At 39.0% G+C, this 18,804-nt stretch overlaps 1 protein-coding gene across 1 annotated transcript; it reads right to left on the bottom strand.

Annotated features, from left to right (window-relative positions):
• Positions 1–4,414: 4,414 nt before the first annotated feature.
• On the bottom strand, positions 4,415–18,425 carry grnb (granulin b). The gene is made up of 17 exons (XM_037754801.1): positions 18,262–18,425; positions 17,679–17,764; positions 15,730–15,870; positions 15,031–15,171; positions 14,062–14,175; positions 13,382–13,523; positions 13,084–13,193; positions 12,139–12,268; positions 11,948–12,039; positions 10,579–10,732; positions 9,073–9,170; positions 8,482–8,715; positions 8,056–8,292; positions 6,820–7,089; positions 6,496–6,732; positions 5,281–5,544; positions 4,415–4,909 (listed from the first exon to the last, which is right to left on the bottom strand). Exons 2-17 carry the CDS (start codon positions 17,679–17,681, stop codon positions 4,763–4,765), a joined length of 2,514 nt encoding a protein of 837 aa, XP_037610729.1. The 5' UTR covers positions 17,682–17,764; positions 18,262–18,425; the 3' UTR covers positions 4,415–4,762.
• Between the last annotated feature and the right edge of the window lie 379 nt (positions 18,426–18,804).

Here is an 18,804-nt window from a genome sequence, read left to right as displayed (position 1 = left end):
TACTTGTATTTTTCCTTTTCATGCCACTTTATGCTTCTACTCCACTACACTATCTGACAGCTTTAGTTACTTTACAATAGGTTGAGTTTGATTAATGAATATATTCATGGTGTAATACTCTTCTATAATAAAGAAAAAACAATGCTGTTGTTTATCTTCCTCTCCACCAACATATACAGTATGCTGTCCCAGATGACTAGAACCTATACATTCCTATGGGAATTAACTAAATGCCAGCGGAGGGAGTGTGTGTGTGTGTGTGTGTGTGTGTGTGTGTTTTAGGGGTGGGGGCACATTAAAAAAAGCACAAATTATTAAAGTATATTTCTTTTTCACCCGGGTATCAGATTTGGTTGTGAACAAATTTGTATTTTAACCATTAAAAAGCTCCAAAAGTAAATATTATAAATATTATAAACTAGAGTTAAAAGTTTTGTTTCTAGGTTGAGTTTGATTAAAGAATATATTCAAAGTGTAGAAGTCTTATATAATAAAGAAAAAACAATGCTGTTGTTTATCTTCCTCTCCAACAACACATATGCTGCCCCACATACAGTAGAGATGACTAGAATCTATACATTCCTATGGGAATTAACTAAATGCCAGCGGAGGGAGTGTGCGTGTGCGTGCGTGCGTGTGTGTGTGTGTGTGTGTGTGTCCCTCTCCCTGGCAACATCTGAATGAATGGGATCAGCGGCTGACCAATAGTGAGGCTGAGGAGAAAGTTTGCTCCACGTCGTCAACGGCCTTTTTGTCCCTTTAGTGCTCTCGGCTGTTGGAGGGTCAAGTCAGCTAAACATAGAACTGAAAAGCTCTAACAGGTTATATAAAGCTGCTTCACTTACAGGAACTAATTAATTAATAAACTGTAGTTAGTTAGATTAATGCTGATGAGGAGCTTTGAAAGCACTACAAACAAACTTCCTCTTATTCACTCAGTGTTTAGTGGAATAGTTTGACATTTTGGGAAATATGAGCGTTAGACGAGGTCAAAACTACTGTCATGTCTGTTCGTTAATAGAGTGCTGGAGGGATGACGTATTTTTGCAGGCCAACCAGGAAGTTCCCTCGACTTAAAGACAATGAGATTGTTCCCATTTGTTCAGCAAGATAATCTCCACAAATGAACACCACTTTTATGATTTTTGAAGCGTGAATGCAATCACCAATCCAAGTTCTCTAAAGTGATGAAGTTCTTTGCGTCCTCCTGCAGCTTCAAAATGTCCTTCTCTTTTTCTCTGATGAGTTCTTGCTGCTTTTGTTCCCGCTGAACGGCAGCTTCTACCTGCTGGCGTTCAGCTTCCTCCTTTTCCTTCTGGACCCTCAACACCCTGAGTTTGAGCTGAAACTAAAATAAAATGAAACTCAAAACTAAATTTTTTAATATTTTTTCTAATTCACAATGCAAATAAATTGATTCACAATTTTTGAAATTATTTTTAATGTAACTAAGGTACCAGAGTTTAGAAAAAAAACACCAAAATAGACAAATAGAGGTTGTTTATACAGTATATACACTCACCGGCCACTTTATTAGGTACACCTTGCTAGTACCGGGTGGTCTTCATCTGCTTCAAGGTTGGACGTGTTGTGCGTTCAGAGATGGTATTCTGCATACCTTGGTTGTAACGAGTGGTTATTTGAGTTACTGTTGCCTTTCTATCATCTCCAACCACTCTGCCCATTCTCCTCTGACCTCTGACATCAACAAGGCATTTCCATCCGCACAACTGCCGCTCACTGGATATGTTATCTTGTTGGGACCATTCTCTGTAAACCCTAGAGATGGTTGTGCGTGAAAATCCCAGTAGATCAGCAGTTTAATACTCAGACCAGCCCGTCTGGCACCAACAACCATGCCACGTTCAAAGTCACTTAAATCCCCTTTCTTCCCCATTCTGATGCTCGGTTTGAACTTCAGCAAGTCGTCTTCACCACGTCTAGATGACGTAATGCATTGAGTTGCTGCCATGTGATTGGCTGATTAGCTATTTGTGTTAACAAGCAATTGAACAGGTGTGCCTAATAAAGTGGCCGGTGAGTGTAAGTGTCAGTGAACAGAGATTTTATTAATTTTATCTGATATATATTATTAATGATTGATTATTAACTGGCAAAGCAAGTTGAGTATCCCTGCTTTAACATCTCTTTTATAACCTATTTAAAACTAAACAACATAAATAACATTTTCACAAAATGTAGGACTTTAACATTTATCATTAACATTTACATTTAGAGAACACATTTTAAGCAGCGTTGCTGGATAATGACTTCTTTTTGTACATAAACCTGTATTTGTGTTTGCTAATTTGCTTGCATCAAATTGCTCCAAATAAAGTATTTTGAATTGAATTGATATTTGAGCTCTCTGCTGTCTCTCTACTCTACAAAGACCGCCGCCTACGTTGAAGGGCTCTCTTTTCACAGATGTAACCGTCCTGCAGCCGGTCAACAATGAGGCCTCACAGGAGCCGAGTCTCTGACCTCGTTTAGAGCTGAAGCAGCATGTGTGTCTCTCTTTGTTTTCAACTGAAGCAGAAGAGCAGAATGTTTGTTTCTGACCACCAGAGGGCGGATGTATTAAATAAAACCGGCCTGTAGGACGAGACAGCAAAGTGGGACACACACACACACACAACCCCCCACAGCTGTGTCTCCACCCGTCTCTCTTGTATTTACTCGTCGTCATAACAACTTTCTGATGACTAGGAGCGATGGAGGCGGGGGGGTAAGAGGATATATGGAGGGAAAAGGCCAGAGGAAGTGTGTGGGCTTGTTGTGTGAGAGTCTGCACATCCTGCCAACTGATACAACTTCAAGGATGACCTCACTGGACTTAATTATCACATCAAGCAAACTGATATTTTGAAGAACTTTATTTCCCCTCCTCTTCCTCCTCACAGTAAAGTATTCCTTTTAAAGGGCTGCAAAAAATTTCAAAAATCACACATTATTGAACCAAGTATGTAAAAGTAGCAGTGACAACATGATGTGGATGGTGAGCGCACGTTAATATCAATCTGGATCCAAATTTATTCATAACTTCACAATTTCTCATGAACTCCTCTGTGAAAGCATCCACCCAATTACAGAAATCAAGAGCCGTATTTCTATACAATCTTTCAGTCTTTGGAAACTTCAAAATTCACTCTAAAAGCTAGAAATCACTCGATGACAACGTGTATCTACAGCTGCTGCAATGAAAACGCCTGGAAACACACAAAACAACGCAGTTCATCTGAATCCCCTGCTGGTGGAGTGAGTCCTGGATTTGTTTCCTCACGACATCTAACATGTGTTGGCTCTTATTTCTTGGCTGTGTTTATAGAAATCTAAACTCAACTGTCCAAAAACGCCCGAAAATGTGTCATGTTTGTTCTTTTTCCAATGACGGATGATGAAATTACAGAAGGCACAACCTGTTCGTACGGTCAGTCATCGTCTTGTTGTACTTTAATTATTGCAAAAAAACTAAAGCGCCGAATTGCAAGAAACGATTTATATCGCTGCTTCACATTAAATCAATCTTCACTTAGTTTATCCAGGGTCTTTCAATAAATCACAGACAAAATCAAATCAAAGACATTAAAGGAATACTTCACCCACAAAATGACCAAATACTCTCCTCGTGTGTTGCCTTGAATTCTTGAAGAAAACTTTATTTTTCTCTTGTGTCTCTACGGTGAACGGAGAATCAAAAACCGGGGAGAAGTAATGATGCATTGAAGTAAATAAAGGCCACGTTTAACAACAGCAAAACTAGATCAAAACATCCGTTTACAAACTCTCACATAGCTCGTGCAGTTTAATCAAAGTCTCATTTATCCAGTCGTATGCTCACTACTTCCCAAACATCTCCACTAAAACATCTCTATTTAAAAAACTTGAGACGAAACTGCTGTGTTTTTTTGACAACAGCCGATGCCGCCATTTTGGACTGAAAAACGCTTATTATGGTTGCGTCCGAAATTCCACATTAACATGCTATTTAGTAGCTAAAACACTATGCAAGATATTTTAGTAGGTCCGAAGTCTTTGTGTGAAACCAAGACGTTGTCACAGGTTACCATGGTTACACGTCTCCATTCAGTCATTCCTATGAAAGTTGTTCAGTGGCGGAACAAACAATTGGCTTTCACTTCTTGGCAGTGTACGTTCTTTGGGTGCGCTACTCGTCTGTGTGAATCCAAATCGTTTTAAATAGTACAGTTTTAGTGAATATAGTTTTGCTGTTTTTAAACCTTTTTCACCGTTTTTTTTATTCTCCGTTCACCGTGGAGGCGTGAGAGACTAAGAGTTCCCCCTCAAGAATTCAAGGTAATACACAGGGTGAGTAATTGGTCATTTTGGTATTCAAGTATTCCTTTAAATTCCAGGTCAACAACCTGTGCCCATGAATCAATAAACAAGGAAATGCTGCTTCCTCACCGAGTCGGGGTCGTGGATGTTTAATAAGATTCTGCCTGGTTGGTGCAAAACATGAAAAGACTTTCTGCACACAGTTTTTCACTTGAAGCTAAAACATGAAATAACAAAACAAGTTTGAGTGAACGAGAGGCCGTCATGTCGCCCGATGAGCTTCCTACTTCATTATAATGTCTTCACTGCCACCAAGTCTCCTCCACCAAAACCACTCAGGAGTGCACGGACCTGGTTAAAGCACTTCCATGAATGAGTAAGCAAACAGGAAGTGTCGTCCAGAGAACAACGTGTTGATGTTATGGATCAAGATGGAAGAAGATCAGTGCACTTTCGTGACGGATTAGAGTCCGTGTTGGACGAAGTCTTTCTTTCTGTCCCCGGTCAAAGAGTCCCAGGTCAGCTGGGAGCGCAGGGAGCAGCCTCCAGCCTTCAGGTCACAGGAGTATCCAACAGGACAGCAGTGCTTTGAGTCGGAGCAGCAGACCGCCTGTCAGAGGAAACAGAAAACAATAGAATGAATAACTACCTAGTTGATGATTCAACACTGATTATCATTACTCATACTGTATATTTTATCCATTATATTAATCTAATAATATTAAAATCATATGTGAGTTGCTCCAGTTTCCCTCCATGCATGTGTAACATTTAGATTTATTAAAATAGTAAATGGGACACAGGGTGTTCAACGAGGCAGAAAACAGGGACGCTAGAGAGTTTCTTTGGATCGTGTGACACGATGTTCACGGGTCACATGGTCCACATTCCTGAGGAAGACGAAGGTCTCACCATAAACACGGACAACAAATCAGATATGAAGCGTTCATGTGAGTAGTAGTAGTAGTGGTGTGAACGTACCCGGGCATAGGGGCAGCAGGCCCACTCTGTGGCCGACACCTTACAGCACGTCTCCTGCACGGAGCAGTGGGACTCCCCCGTGCCGTCACATGGTACGTCTGCGGCGACCTCGGCGCCTCTGGGCTCGGACTGTACCACTTTGCTCTGAGGGAGGGTGAGGGTGAGGGTGAGCGCGTCGTGGCTCTGCTTCTCGCACGTTCCGGTCTGCATGTTGCAGGTGTAGCCCTGAGGACAGCAGTGCTCGTGGTCGGCACAGCAAACCGCCTGAAGAGGAGACGCAACAAGAACATATCATTCAGATCGTCACTACACTCACAGGTGAAGCATTTCAACACTTAATAGTGCTGGAAGTTATTCTGCTCTCTGATAAAGGTTTTACAATTTCAAAAACATCTTACATCCCGATACAATCAGGCACTGAAAATAATGGACAAAAAAAAACACCTTTTTTCAGAGGCAGGATAAAGACTTTAACGTGGTATATAAACTTATTACAATATGCAAACAGACTAGAATACATGAATAGATAAATAAATAAAAGCTCAATTAAAGGCCAGACTAACAAGGTTGGTTTTGAGTTTGCTTGTAAAAATAACAACATTTATTATACATTATACATTTATTAATATATACATTTATTAATATATATATATATATATATATATATTAATATATACATTTATTAATATACATATATATTAATATATATATGTATTAATATATGTATATATATATTAATATATACATTTATTAATATTTATATATTAATATATATATGTATTAATATATATATATATATTAATAAATGTATAATAAATGTTGTTGATATTTTTACACGCAAACTCAAAACCAACCTTGTTAGTCTGGCCTTTAATATATATATATATATATATGAATATTAGGAGTTGGTGCATCAAGACAAACAGCTGGTGGAGCTAATGCTCCATTAAGCAGAAGAAAAGGACACTACTTTCATCCATGTTGCCAAACAGTCTTTATGATTCATTTTAAATATAAAATGTCTTAGGCGACACTAGTTTACTCTTAAATGTGTGTCAAAGGGCTTTTTAAATGGACTAAAAAGGCGTACTGCCGAATCAGAGAGGACTTTCTGTGCATTTTCAAACCTAATTAATGTTTCTCACAGTTAATAAACTAAATGATCTTTCATCAATTAAAAGCCTAACATGCATGTGAAGTCAGAAATGTACAGACCTTGACCAGCGGGCAGCAGCCCCACTCTCCCGTCTGCAGTTTGCAGCAGGTCGTTCCTGAAGCGCAGCTGCTCTTGTCATCACATTTAACGTCCGTCACGGCGCCCGGCTCCGTCACGGCGCTCAGTTTGGTGAACCAGGGTATAACGACGTGGGGGCCCTTTGTGCAGGAGGAGCGGTGAGGTTCACAGGTGTGACCGGCGGGGCAGCAGTGGTTTTCATCTTTACAACAGACCGCCTGATGAACAAGAAAACTCAATAAATCATATGTAAGTAGCTTTGTGTGTGTTTGTGTGTGCGTGAGAATGTTTGAATAATGACGTACGTTCGGCAGAGGGCAGCAGCCCCATTTCTGGCTCTCGCCCATGAGGCAGCAGGTCGTGTCTTTGGGGCAGCTGGTTTGGGCGTCACACATGTTCCTGACCGGCCCAGTTGGACTGGAAACCGCTCTGGGACTGGGCTCCTTCTGCAGGGCCGGGATCTTCTGCAGCCAGGGCAGCCTGAGGCCTCCGTCGGGTTTATCACACGTCTGTTCAGCCACGTTACATTTATAACCTTTAGGGCAGCAGTGCTCATGATCGCTACAGCACACGGCCTGAACGAAGAAGATTAAACAGCTCTTTAATGACGCCTGAAATCCCCGTAAATTTCAGATTCAGGAGGAAATGATTTTATTACGGACATCTTTTATCTGTTCTAAATGAACCTTAAAGGGAGATTTGTCAAGTATTTAATCCTCTTATCAACATGGGAGTGGACAAATATGCTGCTTTATGCAAATGTATGTATATATTTATTATTGTAAATCAATTAACAACACAAAACAATGACAGATATTGTCCAGAAACCCTCACAGGTACTGCATTTAGCATAAAACAATATGCTCCAATCATAACATGGCAAACTGCAGCCCAACAGACAACAACAGCTGTCAGTGTGTCAGTGTGCTGACTTGACTAGGACTTGCCCCAAACTGCATGTGATTATCATAAAGTGGGCATGTCTGTAAAGGGGAGACTCGTGGGTACCCATAGAACCCATTTACATTCACACATCTGGAGGTCAGAGGTCAAGGGACCCCTTTGAAAATGGCCATGACAGTTTTTCCTCGCCAAAATGTAACATAAGTTTGGAGCGTTATTTAACCTCCTTCACGACAAGCTAGTATGGCATGGTTGGTACCATTGGATTCATCAGGGTTTCTAGTTTCATATGATATCAGTATCTTCACTCTAGCTTTAAAACTGATCGCAATTACAAGTTGTGTTCTTTCGAGTATTGGGAGTGCTAATTAACTTCTCTCCTTCAGTTTTTATGTCAACAGGCTTCTTGTACTTTGGAACGTTTAATCAAAGAACCAAATATTTTCTAACAAAGTTGTTCATCTTTTGTTCTCATGATTCAACCTGGAGAGTTTCATGTCCATCCAGAGTGTAAAAGTGGTCCGGCTGTGAGTTAACTAACAGGACTTCTACATCCTGGAAGCCTTTAATAACGTTACAAGAACAAACAAACCCTCAGATGACACTGGTGTGTTTTGCCCTTAAGCTCTTGTACTGACCTGAGGTAAAGGGCAGCAGGCCCACTGTCCAGAGTCTCTCCTACAGCAGGTGGTGCCTCCCGGACACATCGTCTCCTTGTCACATTTCTCCTCCTCCACCTCCGAGGTCAGAGCCGACACCTTCTCCGCCCAGCGGAGGGAAGGTAGGAAACCCGACGGGTCGTCACAAGTCTCAGCCTCCAGGTTGCAGACGGTATCGTGAGGGCAGCAGTGGACGTGGTCGTCACAGCACACGGCCTGACAGGAACACAGAACACAGACCGATTTTACTGTTTCATAAAGCTTTAAAGTCCCAAACCAAACCTTGTTAAATACCAGAACATTTTCTGAGACGGACAAGTGACGGAAATCAAAAAACGCTCCAGAAAACAAATGCTGACTGTGTAGATCGCCCTTTTAAGTATCATCACTCGGGTGCCGTATTACCTGAGGCAGAGGACAGCAGGCCCAGCCTCCACTCTCCGTCTTGCAGCAGGTGGATTTCCCGGGGCACGACGTAGTCTTGTCACACTTGCTGTTATCGGTCAGTAAGGGGAAGGCGGGCACTTTGGCGAGCCAGGGCATCACGGTGCTGCCCGAGGGGTCGTCACACGTGGAGGCTTCGAGGTTACAAACGGTGTCGTGGGGACAACAGTGCAGGTGGTCGTCACAACACACGGCCTGCAGGGAGGAGAAACAAACAAGCTGAATTACATATTTATTATTATTTAGCATCTACTGTAATGTGTGTCTGTGCAGGAGAACTGACGTCTATTTCTGGACAACGAAACTGGAAAACGTACAAAGACTGAATACAAGTTTGCATTACTCATATTTCTACACACGAGTGTTGCAACAAAAAAAAATTCCCCCGAGTGTTTCTGAGCCGAGATTAGGCGAGAAGCCATTTGTCGACATCACTGATAACTAAACCCTGCAGACGGGAGATGAATGGTGATCTGAGTGTATTCAGTGCAGCTGGACAGAGAGCCAAACACAGTCGGCCTGTGTGACTCATACACATCAGTATGTCGGTACCTTAGGTAGCGGACAACAGGCCCATTCTCCCTCTGGAGATTTACAGCAGGTGTCTCCATCAGCGCATGCCACCGAGTCGTTGCAGGGAACAGAACCGACTGAAAGACAAACATTATTATCAGAGCACACGAAAGCAAACTGTATTCAAAAGAGTAGCATTCCTAGAACATTGTTTAGCACAACTAAAACCCCTTTTTTTATTCCATGCATTCTTCCTTCCCTTCTTGTCAAAACCTGTTGCCTACATTACCCACAATGCAACTCAACCACCGACAGTTCAGTCAGAGTTTCAGGTGTGTTATGCTAGTAGTATCCTGGAGCCTCCAGCCTGCAGCAGAGATGAGCAGCTACAGAGGTGTCACTTCTTCTTTTCACTAAAGGCTTTAGTCACATACGTAGTAGATGCTCTCTTTTATAGTTGTCTCAACCAGATAGAACCAGACTCCATTCTGTTTCATACCTCTAATAATCTTGCACAGGTGGAATTTGCACATTGGTTTACTACCTCATTTCATTTTATTTTAAAACAAAAACTGTAGTTTGCACACTTGCTTTTGCATATAGTGTTATTGTTACTCTGTCTATCTATCTATCTATCTATATTTAAATATAGCTTACACTTAAACTGATAATGATTTTTTTAGGCGTCTAAAATCTGTTTTGCTGCTGCCCTACTCCATCTACTGTAGGTAATACACTGACTATGGAAAAGTACCTCATACAACCACACTTTAAAACATCCAAACTATCCCTTTAACTGAGAGAAAACTATTTTTCCTAATCAAATAATAATTTATAAAGCAAACATTCACTTGTTCCAGCTTCTCAGATGTGATGATTTGTTTCTTGACTCAGTTTTTTTACAAGTGTAGACTGAACATTTGAAGTTAAAAGCACATTTCAATGTGTGTATAGGTAACTGAAGACTTCACCGGCAATTAATCAAATAAATAACCTACAAAATAATCGATAATTGAATTGTTGAAGCCCTTGTTTGATCAGGTAAGATGGCTCTTTATCTTCATTTAAAATCTCCCCTAGAAACAAAATTGTATTTCTTAAAATGTTTTATTCTGCACTTCTACTGCATTTATTCTTTTTAATTTAATCTGTTAAAATTGCTCCATATTTTAATCTTAATTAGTTGGATTTTACATCCGTTGGTTTTATGTGTTTTGTGAAGCACTTTGTAACTTTCTTTTGAAAAAAGCTACGAAAATAAAGTTATTAGTCGGGAACATAAACAGCATCACAGCCAGAAACCAGAATTTATAACTCTCACATGAAATCATTAAAATGTAATATCTGGAGTGATTAAAAGAAAAACATGCAGTAGCGTTTAATGTATCACTTTTTGAGGTTCAGTACCTGAACCACATCAGATCAAAGTGCTGAAAACTATTTGATGCCAATTAAATATTGAATTTAAAGATCAAGAAGGTGTTGGACAGTGAAAGTTCTGCTTTGATAGATTTCTCCTGATGAAGACAACCGCCCCTCTCTGACCTTTGTTCTGTACGTCCAGCAGCTCCGTGACAGCGGCGGCGGGGATCTTCACGGTCATGGCGGTCTCTCCCCGGGCGGTCACACAGACGCTCTGGGCGACGTCACACTGGGTGCCTTCAGGACAACAGTGGACGTGATCTGAACAGCAGACGGCCTGGAAGAAAAGAGGAAAGTATCTTAATCGGCGTCAACGTATAGAAAACATGACTCATAATCTACTGCACCGTGGCAGAAACAATAAATAACTTAACACCTGATATAAACTAGCTGACACTCCACAATGACGGCTATGGGAATGCGGTCCTCGTTAATGTGCAACTTTCATATTAATATAACTTGTATTTGCTTAAATGAATCAGATAATTGTTAATAAACAGCTGCTGTGATTTGAAGGAAATGATTCTCAAGAGCGTGATCCAGTTTGAGTTTTCAGACATAGAACTGAGTGAACGGTGGCGTCGTGAAAATATCTTTAAATCTTATTTAATGTTATGCTTTTTCAAAACTGTTACTTTTGGACACTGACTGTTTATTGGGCATTGTTAACAAAAAAAGAACTTGTGGGTTTTTCCTTTGGTTTTATTTATTTTTTTATATTTTTCTTTTGCTTTTTTCCTCTTATTTTTGTTGTTGCATTTCAATTTTTTATGAAGTTTATTTTTGTCTTTAATTTTATTATTACATTTTATTTGAATCATGTTTCATTTCCTTTTTTTCCACCCATATCAGCGTACTATTTATCGTAAATAAATGTACCTAAATGATCGACAGATGAGCTGATTCTTCTGCTGTTTCTGACACCTTTTTCCCAACTTTGTTTTTGGGAAATACAGACGTAAAAATACCTTTCCTTTTGTTTTAAAGTGGAAACAGACAACTACCCCTCCCCCCATAAAATATATATTTAAACCTTTTTTAATGTTATGTTGATGTTAGCTCCAAACTGAGGGGTTTCCTTTGGTTTTCTTTATACTTTTGTTTTACTTTTTTTCTCTTATACATTTTTTTTATTTATTTTTGTCTGTAATTTTATTGTTATATTTTATTTTAATCATGCTTCTTTTCCTTTTTTTTTTCATCCCACATCAGCAGATTTGTCAGCCTTTTGATTGTAAATAAATGTACCTATATTATCAACAGATGAGGTGACTGTCCTGCCGTTTTTGGACACCTTTTCCCCGACTTCTCTCTCAGCTTGGTGACTTAGTGCTACAGTGATATTATGGCTCTAAACACAGTTGTACATATTCCAACAGTTTACCACAACGACTTCTACACAAGATAGACTCCTGGGAATAACACATCAGAATGAAAGAGGGATTAGGACTCAGGGTCTGCAGGTTCTGGTTTGTTAGTTCAGGTGACTCACATTGGGCATCGGACAGCAGCCATATGTGCCGTTGATCATCTGGCAGCACGTTGTCTGGTCAGGACACGATGACTTCTTGTCTGGACAGTCAACTGACAGGACGAGAAGTCAGAGCAGACACCAAACGATCAATACAGATGTTTCGATCAATCTAAAATAGATCCAGTCCGTTCTCGGGTATATCTGCTCACCGTCGTTGGGTACAGCAGCGATCTTCATCAGCATCGGCACGCTCGTCTCACCAGACTTGCAGACCCCGTGCTCCAGGTCACATATAGTGTTGTCAGGGCAACAGTGGAGATGATCGCTGCAGCACATGGCCTGTTCATGAGTCAAATATCAAACAGAGAGTCAGAAAAATAATTAAAGTTTGTGGGTTTAGTAGGAAATTCCAGTTTTTTTTTTTAACCGCTAAGGACACCAAACAGTGTTAAAAAAAATTGTTGAAATACTCCCAGTGGCATCACTGTGCAGCTGTGAAATGAAAACAACCGTGTGCAACAATCCACTGTGAAGATTTTAATTTGAGCTCCCCGGTAAAACAGTGCCTGACTTTGACATAAAAATCCGCTCAAATGTTATAACATCTTAAAACAAGCACTTTTTCCATTTTTCATATTATTATGTGGCCTGATTAAAACCACAGTAGGTAACATTCATTTTAGCTGCAACACAGATAAAGATGAGATGATGTTGGCAGCGCTGTTTGAAAGAAATGTAATATGTGATATTAAATGTTACTAATCTAACAGACAGATTATTACATCTGCAACATCCCTACCATTCTTTAATCTTGTTATTGAAGTAGCATGTATTAACAATGTATGATGTTGACTCTTATCCAGCCTTCAAGTCATGTTTTAAACAAGTACAGCCAAACATGAACATCGAAACAAGGTTAATCTAAGCATTTTTTTTATCTTTAATAAACCAATTAGTAACATGGATATCTCTCTATAATGGCGCCAAGACTGGTAAGATTTTCCCTCTGCACAAATTACTAGTAGTTAGTATTTTGTATGTGTGTTTTGGTCAGAACATATGAACAGATTGCCATTTTTTTTTGGTGAATAGACAGACCAAGATACAATGAAACTGATATTTTTCTACTATATTTGCAACGGAGTCGTATGTACCTGTGGGTAAGGGCAGCAGCCGTAGTCTCCACTGGTTAGCAGGCAACATGTGTAACTATCTGGGCAGCTGCTCGCTCCACCAGGACACGTCACTGAACCGACTGTAGAAGCTACAGAAACATGAGGGAAGAAACAAAGTCATTACATTAGTACAGTGTCATCAGCATACAGCCATAGAATCACAGATGGGTTTCAGTGTCTTGCCATTTAAAATGTTTCTTCTTCACATGGGATTTTTCAAGTAGACCTCAGACCTGACATAAGTACGTCATGACTATCTACATGAGGAATTCCCCACCTGGACTATTCTCCCTCCTCCTGGCCGGCAGTTTCTCCAGCATGGGGAAGGACTCCAGAGAGGCAGCGACACACTTTGAGTGAGCAATATCACACTTTGTTCCCTCGGGGCAACAGTGGAGTTTATCCTCACAACACACCGCCTGTAGAAGAGAAGAAAATCATTTCAGACAAATTGTCAGAAACACTCATTGTGGTCATTGTCCAATGATCACAATGACCCTGATGAAGACCTTTGTTGGTCGCAACATGTAGGTCATTTTAAACAATTATTGCCATGTCAAATAAAGGCATTTTAATTTTGTTCAAACACTACAGTGTGCCTTGGACTATTTTTGAGGGAGACTTGCATTTTGTACTTTTTTGAGACTATATTCCACCCATGCAATGAGCCGTTCACATGACCTCAAATATATCTGTACTGGGCGACATATACAAGGATAAGTTTCAGCTGATATATCCCTGCGGTTGAAATGAAACAGAAATATCTTGATTTGCAGCAGAAAAGTTATTATTGAACCTCAAAGTATTTTTCTTGTACGGTTGTTAATGGTAACATAACCAGTCTCAGAGCAGCTAGAAGAGCAGCTGGCAGCATCAAACGCTGACCAGCTGACCATGTAACGTGTTTCCTGGTGTGAAGTGTTAGAGGTTTGTGTTTTAGTAAGTCATGTACATCACCTTAGCTAATGGACAGCAGCCCCAGGAGCCGTCAACAAGCTGGCAGCAAGTGGTTTCTTCGGGACATTCAGACTCCTCGTCTGGACAAATGACTGCTTTTACTCTCTCCTCGAGCTGCAACCATCACACATCACAGCCCACGCATACCAATGACAACAACACAAACAACAACATGTCAGTGACAGGACTGCAGATGTATTCACTTTATTCTTTCCTACTCATATAATTAGTGTAAACAAATTCCACTGACATTATTTTAGATCAGTTATGGTCATGAAATATATTGAGTACAATTGTATAGCAAAACCACGGGCACTTAAAGTCCTGCTAGTGGCCCCCCTAGAGATTGTAATGTTCATTTCACTGCAGACATGAACAACAAAACATCTAGAGAGCTGAAGCAATTAGTCAATTGAGTGAAGCAAGAAGCAAAACGTTACCCGGTACACTCCTATTTCTTTATTGTAAAGTGCTTTGTGCTGGGAGACAAAGTAAATACACTTAATTGTCCTGAAACAGCAACAACATGTTGTTTTCTGTGGCATCTTTGGTCTGTTTTTTCCTCTTATTTCTGAAGTTCTTTACTTCCACGTCCATGTGTCATTTATGTTTCCTTTGCACTTTGTACCATTTTACATGTTAAGGTCTAAAAGTGCATTTCAATAAAGGAGCTTATTGTGCATAATTTTGTTACTGGATACCAGTAAAGAGAGATAAGCATCAACAAAGTGCAAACGCAGCAGATATGTCGTAATGGTGGTGTCTGACCTACATTCTTCAAATAATTACATTTGCATGTCTAAAGGGTGAAGTTGAGAAAACAATCAGTGGCTGCCAGAACGTAATGCCCCATAGATTCAACAAACAGCTCAAACTTCCCACATAACTAAAGTCTAATGAGCTCAGAAGAGACGGTAAACAAAATAATGACACGTGTTGGACTCAACAAAGCCCTTTTGTTGTCGTTACCTGAGGGACGAGCAGGGCCTGTTTGGTTGGAACACGCCTCATCCAGGGCAGGGAAACGGTCTTATTAACACATTTGGAGTGAACGAGATCACAAACCGTCCCCTCAAAGCAGCAGTGGAGGTGGTCTGAACAACACTCGGCCTGAAGGAGGATTAAAAAGAAAAGAGACGGTGAGAGACGACAAAGGGTTTATTGAAAATCACAGAACACGGAGCAGCAGAGTTCACCAAGTACACACCTTAAATTCTCTATTTACTATGTAATATAGACTCCTCCAAACACACCCTAATCTAGAAAACCTAATGAATGCATGGTACCATGTCATGCTAGCACACTTTTGCAATTCATTTTAAATAATTAATTAATTTCTATTTATGATTTATGACTAGAACAACTTGACACACAGCGCTGAGCTGCATCTCAAATTACTCTTCAGGTTCTCAGCTTTCAGATGATGTACACCACTTCTATGTGACGTCTACTGTTGACCTGCTATCTCACCCTAAAGACCCCCTGCACCCCCCTAAAAGAGACAAAAACAGCTCTATTGTGTGTCTCAGAAGGTTAATATTTGTACCTGTTCAAATGGCAAATAAGTAACTTGAACTTTGTATCAGCAACAAGTGTGTTACTGAGCGACTAGTTTAATATAAATAACTCCCTCCTGTTTCAGACACGTGATGATAGATGGTAACTCACATGAGGAAGTGGACAGCAGCCGTATCCTCCCACAGTGTTCATGCAGCAGGTGTTTTTGTCCTCACACATGCCTCCATCAGGACAGACCAGCGCTGAGCTCAAACCCAGCAGAGCCAGAACCAGGAACCCCATCTGCAGAGTCTGAGGAGAGGAGAGGAGAGGAGAGGAGAGGAGAGAGGAGGAGAGGAGAGGAGACGAGACGAGACGAGAGGAGAGGAGAGGAGAGGAGAGGAGAGGAGAGGAGAGGAGAGGAGAAGGCTGTCAGCATCGTAGCATGATGCAATGTGGTCTGACAACATACAAAGATCCTGAACTTTTGTCATCAGATCTAATCTTTTAGGTTTCTGGGTTTCTTCAGGTTGTGAGAAACTGAATCAATGTGGAGAAAGATAACAAAGATAAATATGTACAGCAGCTCAGCAGGAATTCCTTCTGATAAACTGGATTTCAACACTAAACAAACACATCTTTGCTGGAAAGTTCATGTCCCCTTTTTTCCATGTATTGTACTCATATCTTTGGTATTTCATATCCCTAAACAACTACTGCACCTTTGCCAAAAATCACTTTCTAAGATTTAATTAATATACAGTTTACTATGAAGGATTGTTGTTCCTCCAGCAATACTTTTGTAATTTAAAAGCTGCAACTAAAGATTATTTTCATCATCGATTAATCGTTTAGAGACAAAAATGGCATTCACACTTTCCAGGATGTCACGGTAATATCTTCAATCTTCCAGTTTCACCTCACTAACAGTCTAAAACTTAAAATATTACATTCTTTTGTCATATAAAATAAAGAAAAAACAGCAAACTGTAACATTTTAAAAGTTGAAACAAGAGAATATTTGTCATTTTTGGTTGATAAATGAATGAAACCAATAATCAATTATCAAAATAGTGGTTAATTTTTTGTTATGCGAATAATCTATTAACTGACTAATCGTTTCAGCTCTAGTAGATTTGTTGAAACAGTACGTGGCGTCAAATAACTGCTTCAGTAGTTTGAAAGAGGTCCATTGAGAAACCGTGTCTGATAAACAGAAAATTGCACAGTTCAAGAAGACAAAAAGGTTATTCAGCGCTAAAGAGAACATTATTTTAGCTCAATTTTTCACCGTTCATGAACAAAAACTGTACAAATGCAGAGTTATCAGTTAAATAGAGCTGCAGAAATGTGGAAACTAATGAAGAAAGAAACACACCTGAAATAAAAAACTGAAGTGATGATTGATTAGTCTGATTATTTTCTTGGTTAATTGATTAGTTGTTTAATCTATAATTCGTCAGAAAATAGCAAAAAGAAAAAGCCCATCAGAGTTTCCCCAGGAACAAAGTAATATCTTTATATGAAATAAAAATTGTAGAGAAACGTACTGAATGTATGTACGTTATTGAATGTACTGTATTGAATGTACTGTATTGAATCTCTCTCAGCTTCAGGAGTGTTGTTTTGTTGCTGACTCAGACAAATGAAAAGACACAAATTCAACCCCTTACATAATATCTAATCAGTGGTGGAAATATTCATATATTTTACTGAAATAAAAATACCACAGTAAAAGTCCTTTTTTACTTTAGTAAAAGTACAAGTAAAAAAATAGCAATACCACAGTAAAAGTCCTTTTTAAATTATAATTTATATTATATTATTTAATTTTATATTATATTATTATAATTTATATTATGTATCAGACTCTGCAAAATAACTTTATATTATTACAATTATATATTATATTATTATAATTTATATAATTTCAAAATAACTTAAGTTATCAACAAATGTAGTGGAGTAAAAAAATACAATATTTCCCTCTGAAATGCAGTGAAATATAAAGCATAAAGTAGAAAAGAATTATAATATTTAACTACAGATACCTCAAATAGTACTTGAGTAAATGCACTATACATTATACTATTATTAATGCAGTAGTGAGGGTACTTTACCATTATTAGCAGGTGACTTGGAGACAGGTAGAATGAGTTCAGTTGTTATTAACAGACAGATCTGTGCTGCATAATCCTCTAACAACCTAGAGAACAACAAAATACACCATTAATCACCATTATACTGTGATAAATACTCCTCTTACAACCTAAACAACAACAGAAATACACCATTATTCACCATTAATCATCATTATTCACCATTAATCACCATTAATCACCATTATACTGTGATAAATACTCCTCTTACAACCTAAACAACAACAGAAATACACCATTATTCACCATTAATCATCATTATTCACCATTAATCACCATTAATCACCATTAATCACCATGATACTGTGATAAATACTCAGCAGGATTATAACACATATTGTACTTGAACTTGACCAAATAAACATTTAGTTTACAGTAGCTGAAATCAGCTGTTATCTCAACATCAGCATCAGCATCAGCATCTTTCTACAAACCAGCAGAACCAGACAACAACAAGCTAGCTTAGCATGCTAGGCGGCTAACAGCTAAGCTAGCTGTTTGAATGACTTTGATTAAATGAAGGAAACAGAAGTGTTGTTCTTACCTGGTAGGTTTTACTGCAGTAAGTCCAGCTTGTAAACATATATCGTCGGATGTTTAGTGTTTAGTGTTAGGAGTACAGAGAAGAAGAAGAAGAAGAAGAAGAAGAAGAAGCTGTTTATAGTCAGACTGAAGAATCACATGACACACAGGACCACGTGACTCTGCAGCTCTTAAAGGGACAGGACACCGGAAACACATCACACAATGCAATCATTCATTCAGTTCATTTACTCTGCTACTGGACTTTAGGTACTTATACTTACTATGTTATGCTACGTTGTTCTCCTACTCCACTACAATTCAGAGGAAAATACTGTACTTATTACTTCACTATATTTATTTGATAACTTTAGTTACTTTTCATATTTAGATTAAAAATACAATATATATAATCAACAAATAAGACTTGACTGATCCCCAGGGGGAAATTCACAAGCTACACAGTAGTATATAAAATATATATAAAATATAAATAGAAAAATTAAAATTAAAATAAAAAAAATAAAAAATGTTTTTATTTATATATAAAATATAAATACAAAAA

Source organism: Sebastes umbrosus, chromosome 20 (genome assembly GCF_015220745.1).
Source record: "Sebastes umbrosus isolate fSebUmb1 chromosome 20, fSebUmb1.pri, whole genome shotgun sequence".
Classification (NCBI taxonomy): Eukaryota; Metazoa; Chordata; class Actinopteri; order Perciformes; family Sebastidae; genus Sebastes; species Sebastes umbrosus.
The sequence above is the reverse complement of the archived record's forward strand: the minus strand, read 5'-3'. Positions and strand labels throughout refer to the sequence as shown.

What these genes read in the sequence shown, in the direction of transcription:
- grnb (XM_037754801.1), bottom strand. An exon ending in GCTGGACGTACAGAACAAAG is followed by an intron (nt 9,171 to 10,578) that starts GTCAGAGAGGGG and finishes TTTGTCTTTCAG; the next exon opens with TCGGTTCTGTTCCCTGCAAC. An exon ending in GCTGCTGCCCTCTGCCGAAC is followed by an intron (nt 6,733 to 6,819) that starts GTACGTCATTAT and finishes CTTGTTCATCAG; the next exon opens with GCGGTCTGTTGTAAAGATGA.